Below are 15,465 nucleotides of genomic sequence, written 5' to 3'. Positions count from 1 at the left end.
TGTTCCTCCTTCCTTCTATTTGCTTAATTGTATGTTTTCTATAATTCTTCAGAGCTAGTTCCTGCTTTGATTCCTGACTAGTTGGCTGCCTATTTGAAGGCCTTGCTTCTCTGATCATGTGCTTTTCCAGTCCCTGTAGCAATATTGTCTCCCCAAGCATTCGGCTTTCACTATCTATGTCATTGTTTGTCATTTTTATCTCGTTAGTTGTTTCTCTGAATACTTAACTGGGTTCTAAAACTTTTTATGTACTGTGCACCTAGCATCGTGCCCACATCTAATATGACACTAAATCCCTCAGCACAGTCTGCTGCTATACCGATGATCCTGATGTCACTGTTGATGATGATGGCAATGACCATAGTGATCACTGCAAGATTACAATGACCAAACACCAGAGAGTGGGAAACCAGATCTAGGAGTTCAAGAAAAAAAAAGAATTATTATTCTTTTTGAGCTACATAAGTAATTTACAAGTCTTAGAAATCCCATCAGAATTGCCTAGGGAAAATGACTTGGTAAAATATTACATTATTAGAAAGAGCATCATATAGCACGAAGATCATCATACAGCACAAAGTTAACCTCTCTCGGTTGTGTGATTTTACAGAAATTACCTAGCCTATCTTAGCCTTCAGTTCCTTATCTGTAACATGGGAGACATTCCACACACTTTTCCACTCTTGAATGGCTGAAAGATCCGGTGAAATAATATATACGAAAGTGTTTTAGAAATTGTAAATATAATAAGTCATGACGTTAGAACATTTATTGAAAATTGTACCATTTTCTTATGGACTTTATTTTTTTTAATGTTTACTCATTTTTGAAAGACAGAGACAGAGCATGAGCGGGGAGGGGCAGAGAGAGGAAGACACAGGATCCGAAGCAGGTTCCAGGCTCTGAACTGTCAGCACAGAGCCGGACACAGGGCTCAAACCCACGAACCGTGAGATCATGACGTGAGCAGAAGTTGCTCACTTAAACAAATGAGCTACCTGGGCGCCCCCCTTGCAGACTTTAAAAAACCACATAGAAAGCATAGGAGAAAAGTTTACTAATTACTAATCTAATTTGTATTCCTAATAATTATATTTGAATCCTGATTTTATGTTTCTAATGGATTTTCTTGGCATTGATGTTACATGACCTTCATCAAATTTTAAGTTTCAAGTGAGACAGGTGTGATTCGGCAAACTTGCAGGGAAAACGGTACCAGCAGAGATTAACACAGCTGAAATAAGAGCACTTTAAAACAGGCTTTTTTTCTACATAGCAATTTTACCAAGGGCTACCCATTTAGTGTGCTATGTTAATTTTCAGAAAAACTTTCTTCTAATTAGCAGGTATGCAATGATTTCAAAGAAACAAGTCATATTTAACACCCACAATGTCAAGACATTATTTCTAGAGTTTCTTTGGGCTTACAGGTAGATTGCTGGATGTATTGTGAATTATGTTAATTTTTGAAAGAGACCCAGAGGTCTTTGAGGGAAATGGACCAAAAATATGCAGATGATGATAATTATCATCATCATCATCATCATCATCACCATCACCATCACCATCACCACCACCACCACAAGATTGTTTATAAAGGAGAGACATCCAATTTTAAAGAAAATTGCTAACTTACTGTGCTTTGCAAAAACAAATTCAAAAACAAATTGCTTGCAATTTAGTGGGGGGATGTTAACAAGTCTGCTTTCAGCTTTACCAAGAATTTGAAAGTACAGTAGATATCATGAAATCCATTTTTGTGGATTAAGGGCATCTAATTAAACACACACACACACACACACACACACACACACACACTGAAACCTTGTTCTCTGAAACCTTTCACTATTTCTCCAGGGCTCCACTGATTTTAAGGAAGCTGTGGGTATATTCTGTGGAATATGATTATTTTAGAAGAAATTCCATCTATTAATAAGTATTTCCTTGGCATCCTCTATGAGCACAGCAGGTGCTAGAAGCTGCTTAAAGCCCATTTGGAAGATTGGGCAACACTTCACATTCAGAGAACAGTTGGGGACAGTTATATGCCAAGCCCTGGGGTGGGAAGTGTGCAGGAATTCTGGCTGAGCAGGCACTGGCTGGTGTATCTTGCCAAGACGAAGTGTCATTGAGGGGAGAGATTGTGCCTTATTCATCTTTCTATTCACCTCCAAGCAACTTCCTCCTTCTCCTCTTGGCCCCTCGCTCGGTCCGCCCCAGAGATAACATCAGGTTTGGACACAGTAAACACTTTAATAAATAAATTGTCATGACCCCCATTTCATCACCAATTGCTTTATTGAGGTTTTAGGTTTTCAACCATATGTTGCTCCTGCCACCTTGGTGTGTGCAGGTTTGCTTTCTCCCTTTCGGGAGTCTTTTTTCCACACTCTCCTTTCTCAGGGCTACACCCCTAAGTGCTCTTCACCTCTCCAGGGGCAGCTGGATTCACTTCATAAGGTCCGGCCTTTGAAACTGCAGGCATGTCCCCAAGACAAGTTATTCCTGCTGCTTGAAGCACAGAGCCTCAGAGGAGATGTGGACGGGACCCAACAGCACCCCACCCTCCCCATTCCTCAGCTCTTCTGGGGTGGCCCCACAACTAACCTCTCAAAGCAGGACACCTGTGCAAGTAAAAGGAGGGGTTGCTGAGTTGGCTGAAGGCTGAGTGTGCCCCGAGTGGAGGAAGCTGACACTAGAAGGGACGCTAGCCTGCAGGACAGGTCATTCTCATGAGCACTTCCTGGATGAGGCTGGTGTTGGAGTAGAATGGAAGCCCAGCATCCAAGTGTCTGGGAGCCCAATCAATATAGGACATGCATTCCCAAAACTTGGTTGGGGGGGGGGGCTGAGAAATTCTCACCCATTTTATGTATAAAGCACAAGTATGCATAAATACATAGATACACTTTGGAACATTAAAATTTCATGGAGGGGGCTATTAGGAAAATCTGTCTTAGAACTCTGTAGGGGAGTCTAATAATGATGATGATGATGATAATAATAATAATAATAATAATAATAAAAGGTGAGAAACATTGATATAGGAGAATGCCCTGGGTTGAAGGCCAAGAGATAACAGGAACTTGGAAGAATGGGGAGTGGGGAGGGGGCTAAATCCAGAGTCTGAGATTAAAAAGGAAGCTTTTTAAAAGCATAACCATGACACTGTCACAGACACCAAAGTGTGTTTTCCATAAAGATTGAATACATGGCATGATTGTTTGCAATAGAATGAGGCTTCAGTGGAATTGAGTGATGACTCAATCCAAACAGTTACCATATTTCCTAAGTGTTTCATTAATTAAAATATTGCTCTTATACAACCAGGTGGCTGCTGAAATTCATCAGAGGCTCATGGAAGAAGAAAAGGAAAACCAGCCAACAGATACAAAAGAAAAATCTCCTCAGATGGGTACAAATAAAAAAGTCAAAAATGAACCACCCAAGAAAAAAAAGGCAGACAAAAAAGCAAAAGGTATTCCTGGTTTTAGCATCCAAAACTGTGGATGCTTACGCCTCTCCTTGGTAGAACACAAACATTTAAGCAGACACATTAAAGCTACTCTTTGTTAGGTTTAATTTAGAGACTCGGGCTCCTGTGGTGTCAGCTGGCTGATCATACCGTGTACCTGTCTCACCTAACTTGCTTATCCAAATAGTCAAGTGTCTCCAAGATAAAACAAACCTCAAAAACAGTTTGGAACATGCTAGAAGAACGCCAAGATGACAATATGTCATCTGAAAAGTGTGCTCAATGGGGCTGCAGTACCCGAGACAAGTTTGGGTGAAAAGTGATTATGTGGATGTAAGTTTCAGGTTGAATTCAGGTTTCTAGTTTAATGTAAGCAAGTACCTCTCTCCTGGAGGCCTCCTGCCTAATCTCTGTCTTGGAGACATGATGGAAAATAGAGGTGAGAGAAAACTCGGGCTGGGAGAGACCTCCCGTCAACCTTGGGGATAAACTCTGCCGCCAACATTACCCACCCGTACATATTTAAGGTAAGTTGAGGCAAGAGAGGAAGAGACAGAAATATGTGAGCAGAAGTCACCTCCGTAGTCAGTTGCTCATGACATGACATGATTGTTAGGCAGCTGCTAGCAGCACACTATGATGGGTGCTAAAGACACCATGATGAACTTGAACAAGAACAAAAACACAGTCCCTGCCCTGATGGAAATCTAGTCTATCGGCAGAGACAGACATTTGGCCAGTCATTGTTCTTTAGTTGGGAAGGCACAGGTGACCTTGAGAGCAAGGTCACCTACTCCATCTGAGGGGTAGGGAAGCACTTCCCAGAGTACATTTAAGCAATCCTGAGCGGGAGTGAGATGGAAGCACTGAGGATGCGGGCGGGGAGAGCGGGGGGTGGGGGGGGACATTGAAGTAAAGACAAGAATAGCACTGCGTAAAAAAACACACCACATGGTCCATCTCAGATGGTAGAAATGAAAGAAAGAAGCAGCATTTGAAGGACATGCTTCAGTTTACCTTAATGGCTAAATGGCTGAGTCCGGTCCCTTAACTTTACAGACGATAAAACAGAAATCCAGCAAGATTAAGTGTTCTTTCACCTGTAACTTAATACACACGTCTACTATTGCCGTTACATTTTATTACAGTTTCTTTGTTTACAATTATCTCCTCTTCACAAAATTTGAACCCATTGGGGTCAGACCTTCAAGACAGATTTACCGCACTAAGTAGAATCACGTGAATGGGGCCTTCAGCTGGAATCACACTGCCATTTCGCAAGGGCAAATTCTCTGACAAATGCTGACAAATGCTTATTTTCTACTTCTCTTATGTAATCACTGAAGTACTTGTAGGTAAGTGCTACTGAAAAGATTGTTCAGTAGATTACAGATTCTTGACCATGAGCCTCATTTCAGCCATATCTTCTGGAGGTTATTCCCTGGTCTTTTCTTGATGAGGATCTGGGAAACACTTGGCTCACACTGGTGCCTTGTATGGAGCGGTGCTTTCGCAAGTGACTAATGGCATCCATGCTATGTTGTGGTTTGCTAATTTCTGTCCCCAGGCTTTGAATCACACCTTCTTTGGAATCTAGTACCACTTCATTTTCCCATGATGCTACACAAATGGGGCATTTTTATATGCATCTAGCCGAGATGCCACCTGGAGAATTCTCAAGGAAAGGTCAATATTTCAAACTCACAGTCAGGGCCAGGGTTGGTCCTTTGCAAATCACAAGAGGTTTACTACAGACCTGCACATTTCTCTTCGTTCTCATTTTATCCGAGTAGCTGTGTGGATACTTGCATGCCGGCACCTTCCACTGTCCTTTTAGGTAAATCGCCGCCAATAGCAGAAGCCACACCCATGACAGTGTCACCAGAGCAGACTGCCGAAATGGAAAGGAAAAAGGAACTGATGCTCAAAATCAAGGAAGAACACCTTGCTGCCCTGCAGTTTGAAGGTAGCAGTTGAAAAAAACCAAGATGATACTTTTCAGTGGAAAATAGACCAGTAGGACCAACAGCCCATGACTGGCTCAAGTTGTGTCTAGAACACAAAGCAAAGCAATGGAAAAATACATTTAGCTGGTTGTTTTCATAAAACCACACGAGGGCTAGATTTGACTGTTCTATAATTGTCAGGTGGGATCTCAAAAAGAAACAAAGAAAATTTGGGAAGGGGTTAGGAGAACACCAGCAATAATTAGAATCTCAAAGAACAGAAACAAAAAGAATATGTTAGAGTCAGTGTGAGAAGGCTTAGGACCACGTGTGTTGGTGGTTTTATATGCTAAGAATAATTAAGGCCTCTCACTAGGAAAATAAATGCTAACTAAAGGCTAACAGGCCCTGAAAGTGAGTTCTTGGGAACAGAGGCCAAGAAGAGCCAGTCATGAATCAATAATGTTCAAGAGCCTCCTTTTCTGTAGATAACAATGATTTTACAAGACATATTCTCCTTCTGTCTCTTCCATTTGTCATATAATGCAACTAAAAATGGACTTCAAAAAAAAATCAGAAAATTTAGCAAATTAGGCCAGTGGTGGTAGAAGAAGCAAAGAAGAAAGATGGGAAAACTATTTCAGAAGTAAAATCCACGTCTGTGGATAGTGTGTGCCAGGGGCAGCCATAAGCCCTGGGACACATGGGTTTTACCCTAGTTTTTCCAGTGCTAACAAAGTACAATGGCATTGCTATCCCAAGTTTCTAAAAGTAGGGAGATTATCAAGAGACTTTGTACCTTCCTTTTTTTTGAAATACAGAAATTATCTACTTGTGTTTTCCCATTCCAATTTATCAAAGAGTATATTGCTATAAAGTGCAATAAAATGTAAATCTCAGTTTATACTTTTGGTTTAAATAAACTGTCAAATGACCTTACCATACATTACATTTTTTTCTCAATGACATAGATCAGGTATTACTTACCTATACTCGTATATTAAATGTGCACCTACATCTGGACAAACTGAAGCATGATTGGTTTAAAATTGAATTTAGTTGGTTAAAAAATGCATGTATACATTTTTAAATTCTTATTTTCTTTTTAAATAGAGATAGCCACACAGTTCCGACTTGAACTGATAAAGACGAAAGCACTGGCTTTCCTTGAAGATTTACTAACAAAGGTGGTTGATGTATATAAACTCATGGAAAAGTGGCTTGGTGAGAGGTACTTGAATGAAATGGCCAGGTAATATACTGCAAGGCTTTTCAAATGTATTTTGAAAATGTATATTTTTTAATGTATTTTAATGAAGTGTATTTAAAAATGTATTTTTTTAAGTCCTGGGGGCCAAAGTTGGCAGGTTTGTAGGCATTTATAAATGTGCATTACATTTGCAAATTGAAATTTTGACCTTTTAGGGGATCACATGTGCATTTGTATTGGCTTGTTTCAAACAGTAAGTTGCATATCAAAGTGTCCTATTGTAATAGCCAGATTTGCACATCATTTCTGAGTTTGGTTTTTACACTGCTCAATGAGGACCTTAGTTTACAAGGTAAGATTATGCATTATTTTTAAATATTTTTCATAAATAAGATAATGTTTCACATTTTTCTAATGCCAGGCTCATTAGTAGTCAGGGCCAATTAATGGGAAATTAAGAAGTCATTCACTGGTATGTTTTACCACTTAGGCTGATTCCCTTGTTAGGGTAATACCCACTACTGCTTTGCTGTTGGGTTCCAAAGGTTTTTCCAGACTTTTCATCTCTAGTGGGGGGCAGAGCATTTTATTCCCTTAATTCTCCAGTAAAAAAGCAGCTCAGCAAAGCAGAAATAGCCCTCAACTGAAAGTCAGGAGACATGATGCTCCAAGAGTTGGGGACTCCTTCCTTGCCCACAAATTAGCAGCATGCCTAATTGCTTGGGGACCTGTGGCCTTCATCTATAAAAGGAAAGACTCCAACCAGGAAACTCCAGAGGTTTCTACTAGATCTAGATTCTGTGAACACTACAGTTTCCAATCAACATTTACTGAAGATTTAGAAGTTGCTACCTACATAGAATATAAATGTCAAGTGTTCTCCGAAACGAGTGCCATCTACAAGACAGTTGTTATAGTTTGTTCTCTACAATCCTTGTCTCATAATGAAAGTTCTCTTGTAAAATCTTCAGCCTAGATTTTTATATCTGTTCTATATAGTAACACACACACACACACACACACACACACACACACATACATACACACATAACTCAGCCTGGTTGCAGTAAGGCTTATTTACCTTACTATTACAGTAAGGCTTAAAATAATTTTACTACTGTATAGCCAAGTGAGTTATCATTAGCATCACAGAGCAGTGATGTTCGGTTCTGTTCTCTGCCTGCCACTTACAAATGAGAACATGTCTTCTTAATTCTTAGGATTCACAGCTCTCATCCATGTGGCCATCGAGTAAATTCTTATTTTTATCAGATGTATTCCAATTTCTCAGATATATATTATGTGTATGTATCTGACCTCTGAATGTAGCCAGAAGAAGTTAAAACTAGGACTGTTCAGCTTTCTGTTTTCGTTATTGCAAAAACTCTGGTGGTAAAAGAAAACTAGAGAGAGAGAGAGAGAGAGAAAGCTATCAGATCCCTGGGAACTTCCAATCTTGCTTTTTATTCTCCTGGCACTTTTTAATTCCTCCCATTCATAAGAAGGGTATGCCTGATAACCTCCACTAGGTGGTGCACACCCATTTTGAGATCTTGGTTCTCCGTTCAGTCTTGGTCTGCGGTCGTAGGCCCTTCTCACTCAAGGTTGCAAACTTAATAGCTATCCAGTGCCTTCTCCTCTGCACCAGCACACAACCACCACGAGGCACAAACTAATTAGATAATACGTGCAATATGGACACTCACCAACACAGCATGCTGGAGTTGAAATCTAGGGTTGTCTTTTGAGAGAAAGCAACTAATACTATTTAAAAAATTTTTTTAGTATCTGTATTTTGGTGTTCTGGGTTACATAAAAGCAGATTAAAAATGGATTTTTCCATAATGTCCAATCTTTATTGCGAAATATAAACACAATCCTTTCTATAATACGGTAATGTTTTACTTCTCTGTATAAATATTTATACACTTCTCGTGTAAAAACTTCTCTGGCTTTTGAAATGGCCTTTAATTAGGACCATAACTATAATCCCCAGTTCAACTTAAATCCATGCCCTGTGTGGCTTTACATTAATAACCATAAGGTATGGAGTTATGTGTTATCAGCTCCATGCAAAGGTAAGGAAATTCAGAGAGCTTACGTAAATTACCAAGGACTCATGGGTACAGAGAATTCTGGGATGAGAGCTCAGCTTTGAGTACTCTTTCTACTGCACCTAACTATTGCTATTTATACTACATGATTTAACTAGGAATTGTTATTTGTAAAAATAGAAAGCAATTTCAATGGGTATATATTATTGAAGTCCATTCTGACAATCGTGTCTTCAATAACATCAAATTCCTTGATATAAAGTTAGAGAAAAGCCACTCTTCTAGAAATCCATTATTAAATTTGATTAACATTATAATTCATCCTGATTCCAAATAAATGTGTTGTTCTAACAATTATATTTTACAGGTTTTTTCTACCATATAACTTTATTCTGGTTCATACTTAGATTGAAATATATCTCTTGATATAATCTTGCTTACACAGTAAAATATGGTCTAATATTAATAAAACCATATTTTATGAAGTCCCTTTTTGTTCAGCTTTGTATAAAATGTGACTATTAGCTCTTTGAGCATGCGTTTTATTTCTAATCTCTATTTACTTATACTTTGCCTTTCTACAAAATGGATTTGAAGAGAATTAGAATTTTTAAACATGAGGATTGAATTGTCTAACTTAGCTATATGATGTGTAGACTTTGTGTGTATGTCTACTAAGCAAATACTGTTAAGCCAATAGTTTTTAGTGGGGATAACCCTATTCATTTTTCCATTTTCAGTGTGGAAAAATTAACTGAGGTAGCTCGCTATCACATTGAAACATCGACAAAAATTCAGAGTGAACTTTATTTAGACCAAGAAGATTTCTTTATTAATGGTGATATAAAAGTCTTTCCAGATTCCCCTCCTCCAGTACGTCCTCCACCCGTAGAAAAGGAAGAAAATGGCACCCTGACCATCGAACAGCTTGACAACCTTCGAGATCAGTTCTTAATTATAGCACCTAAAGGTAGGAAAAGTAATTATTGTGAAAAAAGCACAAAAAAGGGTAAGACTAATGAGGGTGGAAATCACTTACTCACAAGTAAAATCAGCCCTCTGGGATTGAGTGTCACCAAAATGAGCCCTTGCTCTGTTCTAGTTTATGACACGTTTGCTTCATACAGCGTAGATCTGAATTAAACAAACAGGAGGAAAACAGTGAGTAATACTTTAGCAGTGTGGTGATCCTCGTTCCTGCTAATTCTCCTCTTGGGCCCATCCCTGCCTCTGGCCAAAAGCTGGTAAACTTGAGTATTACTTAGTCTGGCAGTTGAGAGAGACAGCCTTTGCATATACTTCCAGTCTAGGCTTTGTATTGGGGTTATGAGTTTGTGTTTCTGTCTCCCTGACTAATCTGTGAAGGGAGACCAGGGAGGAGAGAATTTCCCTTTCATATTTGCCTTTTTCCTCAGTGCTTCACAGATTAAGAACAGAACAAATAAATTGTTAACAAAATATTTGCTTAACTGATTAATTTGTTCACGTATACATGTACATAGTATTTCATGCGCACTAATTCTTTATTTCCTTCACATTTTATCATTATGACTCTACAGCATCTGCACAGGCTTTTTTTTAAATACAGGCTCTTTCTACTCCTAGATATTCTTTAATGAATTCCATCATTTAATAGCACAGGTAATTCAGACAGGTCCTGTAGGATTAGCATCTCCTCTCCATTTTATAGGTCTGGACACTGAGTCACAAAGTAGTTTTTGCCTATGGTCATATGTCATCCAGATCTCTTCAAAGTTCTTGCCCCTTCTCACTGAACTAAGCCACCTCTCATAAACAGGTTTATTTTATCTTCCAATATCCACATATAGGAAAATCATTACTTTTCTCTAGAGAATAGCCAATAGCACTAACACAATTCCACTCTCAGAGTAATTAGATTTCATTTGTTCTTTAAAAGTTCAGTATTTTGGGACACCTGGGTGGCTCAGTCAGTTAAGCATCCAACTTCAGCCCAGGTCATGATCTCACAGTTCGTGGGTTCCAGCCCTGCATCAGGCTCTGTGCTGACAGCTTACAGCCTAGAACGTGCTTCAGATTCTGTATCTCCCTCCCACTTCTTCTCTGCTCACGCTCTGTCTCTCTCTCTCTCAAAAATAAATAAACATTTAAAAAAAATTTTAAGTTTAGTATTTCTAGAAACCCACATCAAATCTCAGTAGTTAAAAGGGCATTCCTTTACTCTAAGTCTGAACACCTCTTTGCTAAGCCCACTGGGTGAAACAGGTGTAACCACGTGCCCCTTGGGAGAACCTCTACATGTCAGTGCAACTAATCAACGTGAGCAAGTCTACACCTTCAATACATAAAGACACACATGGCAGCTGTGGATGTGTACCAACTCTGGCTGGCAATATTTGGGCAGGAAGGAAATGTAGCCATCAGCAGGTGTAAAAAAAAAAATCACAGTTTTATAAACCCAACCCATGAAATCCCTTCCTTCTTTTGTTCAGGCAGATTCCATTCTCTTGCCTTTGTATAGGTTTCACAGTGCCCTCTTATTACATATTTCCTTCTTCAAATTTGCTTTTGCTCTTCATTTTATTCACACCATTTTTTACATTAAAAAAGATGTATGTATAAAGATTCTGAATATGAAATACAATTTGCCTTAATCCTACACTAGGGTGATGGGAAGGAAATCATCCAATTAGCAGGTCAAAACTAAAAGCATTTGTGGGCATGTGAGTAGGTGGAAGTGGATTTTGAAAATTATCAACCACTTCTAATCCCTTTTTAAGAACCTTCGTATTCACGATGATAACCATGGTACATCCTTGGATCCAACCTCAAGTCTAGAGCCTGCATTTCAACTAAAAGTTTAAAAACAAATAACAAATAGCAGCTATAAGTTGACATGTGTATGTCTTAGAAGATTAATTCTAGAAACCATTGGGACTAAAATATGTCAACTGATACATTTGTTTGTTTTCTGAATATGGTAGAATGCAACAGCTTTCAAAGTATGGTAGAAAGAGGAAGGAAGAGGGAAGAAAGGAAACGGGGGAGGCAGGAGATAGTTATATATACATTTTAAAAAGTAGATGTAAAAGGAAAACCACTTGACTGACAGACTCAGAGTGTAATTTGAAAAGTAACGAAGAAGAAAATATAAAGTTCTATTTAGGTCCTTTCTGGAACGGAGTATCAACTTTTTAAAAGTGCTCAAGAATGCAGAGCAAAAGAGGATCAGCGAGCAATGACGTTGGTCAGGAAAATTTGGTGGGATAATACCTCAGAGGAAGGATATGGAAGAAGAGTGGTTTGATGGCAGGGATACACAGAATATTTAAAGTTCGAGGAACAGCCACTAGACAGTGTGCAGATAAGAGGCATAGGTGTGGATGTTCAGGGAAAGAATCAGGAGACTGCTTTGCCTCTTGTTCCCCAACTGCATGAACCACAGGCAAACAGATGGGGAGGTCTTCTCTGTCTTGGAAACCATCTCCACCCACCCGAGCTGGAGAATTGACACATATTTAAGAATAACTGGTGTAGTTACTGCAGAACTTACGAGGCTATATAATACTGTGAAATTTGGGAGACTTCACGGTTCAAAATGAGTTATGGTCTATAAGCAATCAGTTTAAACTCTTTATTATTGGCTCAATTATACTATTTTAACACACACACATATATTTATTGCTGTTGTTGCTTGCTTTTCAAGTACATGTAAAACCTTAGCTCAGTATCAGGTAGTCTATCAATAAAAGTCATATGCATTGTTATTATTCTTGCTAATGTCATAAAGGGAAGGTAAAATAAGAATCATTCCATTCCATTTTCTGCACCCCAGAGTCACAGTTCTGTGATGACATTTTTGAAGCCAGGCTGCAAACCCTGACGTTGCCCCTCCCTGAGGAAGCCAAATAAGTGCAACTCACCCTTCCCCCCAACTCCCTGAGCCCCCAAAAGACCCTCTGTCTTTAGTATTTCTTCCTCAGCTCTGCAATTGTTTTCAGTGCCTTAAATGATACACCGCCATCCATCTTTTAAGTGAAGTCTTTTGTCATATTCCTTCTGATAATTGGAAATCAATCTTTCATGGTACTTTCCACTGTATTTACCTTAGGACCCCTACAGTTGCCAAAGACCATCTTAGTTGAAGTGATCAGTTTGGAGCAAGTGGCTGGTAGTGGCACATTTCTAAATGGGCAATCCTACAGAATTTCTTCCTTGAACTTGAAAATTGCCATTATTTTTAAGCCAAGAAACATGATCATTTCCATAAACGACTTCATATATGCCAGGGTAACCTATGGTATCTAAGATGCAACTTTAAAGCTCACTAAAATATGATAAAATATGATGAACAGATGGATTTTCTCTAGGAAAAAAAGCAAACATATTTGCACATAACAGTCATCATATTACCAGGCTCATAGCAAGATGTCTTAGCAAATTTATAAGGAGTGGTAATGCCCACTCCTTATAATGTCCGAAGTTCCACTTTGGTAACTTTTAATTATGCTACAAAAATAAAATTATTGAGGGAAATGAATAATCTTTAAGTAAAACAAGTGACCTTAAATACTTATGAGTAACTACTATCAGTATATAAATGGAAAGAACTAAAGCTTAAGGAGTTTTCTGCTGAGTATTGGCTACCCCACTTGAAAAATAAAAGTCTTTGTTAAAATAGTCCTTGCTAAAGATAATGGAAAAATTGAAAATGCATTGTATATTGTAATGCTTATATTCAACACTCCTTTCCTGGTCAAATTCTGCCACTTGTGATGATTCTAAATCTCCTTTGGTAAATGTAGTCATGAGACATAAAATATCATTTGTTGATATGATCGTTACAAATAGGCCAGAAAAGAAAATGGCCTTATGTGTGATCATCATACAAGATCATGCAAAATACAATGAAACAACTTGTCATCCTAGCATTTTTCTTGCCACCCAGCAAAGATCCATACTTTAGACTCTTAGGAGCAGCTTAAGTAAGAGGCATCCAGTGGTTCAGCAAGACATTCTTTCATTGACTGTTCCAGGGATTCCCACGAGCATACTCCCAGCACAGAATGAGATGTAGCGAATATCTTCCAAATTATAACAATAGCCAATGTTGGCATGGTGTCAGGCTCCATGTGTCAGGCCCCATCCCAGCATTTCCATGTTGATTCACTTCTTACCCATGGCTGGATGAGTAAGAAGACCCATCCAAGGATAAGAAGAGTCAGACAGTTCTTTTCAGTGGCACCATTCATCAAATGATTGATTAGTATGATCTTGGGCAAGTTATTTAGCCTCTCTCTGACTCACTTTCCTCATTTGGAAAATGGGGTATTTCAATGGAGCTGCTATGAGTTATTAAAGTGATTAATATATGTTAAGTGTTTAGAAAGTGTCTGGAACATAAAATGTGCAATTTAAGTGTAATATATAAGCCATTGTGATTTAATTATATAATTATAGTAATACCTTATTTTTATATAATATGTAATGTCATACAATAGTGATACAAACCCTTCTAATTATTATCCAAAATGTTAGCTCGATATCCTGAAGGTACACATACCATAATAGGCACCTACACCATTACCCTGGAACATTTCCAGAAAAAAAACAAACAACAAAAAAACACCACCTGATAGAATTAAGCCACAGGGTTTATGGCTCCCCCATGGGCCAAAAACATCCCAAACAAAAGCATTCATTTTGTGTACTGCATTAAGCTCTGAGTAGGTACGTCTTGTCTCTAAGCATCAAGTGCCAAGCACATCATGAAGACAGTCTTTGTCCAATGAAAGCAATTTGGAGTCTGTTGAAACTAGAACACTTTAGCAATGTTCCTCTGTCCGCACTTAAACCAAAAGAACTCCTTTTCTTTGTAAGCCCATCAGTACTCCATGTAATGTCTATAGAGATTTGGTTCATGGCTGTTTTTGCTTCTGCTGAGAGGCTCTCCAGAGAGAACACAGTCCAGCAAATTCTACACCCTTATCCCTTCTTCAAGGGAGGCAGCATTTAGTTATTCAGGACTCTAATATTGTTCTAAAAACTGACAGGGGCCCCTCCTTTGAACCTCTTTTAGAGACCCAGAGATTCAGTGATTGGTCTCAGAGACAGAAAGCACAAACAGAACTCTTGTCTGTGGTGGCTAAGCTAGATCATTCAGCTACATGGTTTTTACAAGAATTCAAAGGAGGAAGTAGTTATTGCTGCCTTTGTGGGTCAGCATAAGGGTTAGCCCAGAGGAGAATTTTGAATGGAACCTTCCAGGAAGAAAAGCAGGGGCAGGGTGTTCCAGACAAAGGGGAAAATAGAGTAGACATTAAGATTTTGAAGTTGCATGCATGACATATTCATGGAACAGCAAACAGACCAGATGGGGAAAGAGGCAGTATTTGAGGACAGTAAAGACCTTGTGGCCAGATTGTGAAGTCTCAAAGTGGCTTGAAAAGGACATGCAGGAAAAGATTATCAAAGATATTTAGAGCCCAATGATGTGAGTGGGTTACAGGGAGAAAGAGACTCTGAGAGAGCCACAGATACTGCTCTGTTTCTCTACCAAGCCTCAACTAACAGAGAGACAGGACTGAGGGCACTGGTGGGGGGTGAGCGGGGGGGGGGGGGGGGGGTGTGAATCATTAGAAAGTTCTGTGGATCTTTCTAAGCTAGTGTCTCTGAGGAAACTATACAAATATGGCACCAATATTTGCAAGGATATAAGCCCCATATTTTAATCTGAAACCTGCTTAAATTAGTCTGAGTTTACACAAATCAAAAACTGTAGAAAGATTTCTTAGAAAGGGT

General features: G+C 38.9%; 1 protein-coding gene across 1 annotated transcript in view; it reads left to right on the top strand.

Annotated features, from left to right (window-relative positions):
* SPEF2 (sperm flagellar 2) overlaps nucleotides 1-15,465 on the top strand; it is a 189,066-nt gene that overhangs the window by 121,476 nt on the left and 52,125 nt on the right. Inside the window, exons 27-30 of the mRNA XM_047876214.1 lie at nucleotides 3,331-3,478; nucleotides 5,313-5,441; nucleotides 6,535-6,673; nucleotides 9,426-9,655. Coding sequence (XP_047732170.1) covers nucleotides 3,331-3,478; nucleotides 5,313-5,441; nucleotides 6,535-6,673; nucleotides 9,426-9,655 — 646 coding nt within the window. The remainder of the gene's footprint in view (nucleotides 1-3,330; nucleotides 3,479-5,312; nucleotides 5,442-6,534; nucleotides 6,674-9,425; nucleotides 9,656-15,465) is intronic.

The sequence above is a fragment of the Prionailurus viverrinus genome, chromosome A1, assembly GCF_022837055.1.
Source record: "Prionailurus viverrinus isolate Anna chromosome A1, UM_Priviv_1.0, whole genome shotgun sequence".
NCBI lineage: Eukaryota > Metazoa > Chordata > Mammalia > Carnivora > Felidae > Prionailurus > Prionailurus viverrinus.
Note: the sequence above shows the minus strand (reverse complement) of the source record. Positions and strands in the feature narration are given on the sequence as shown.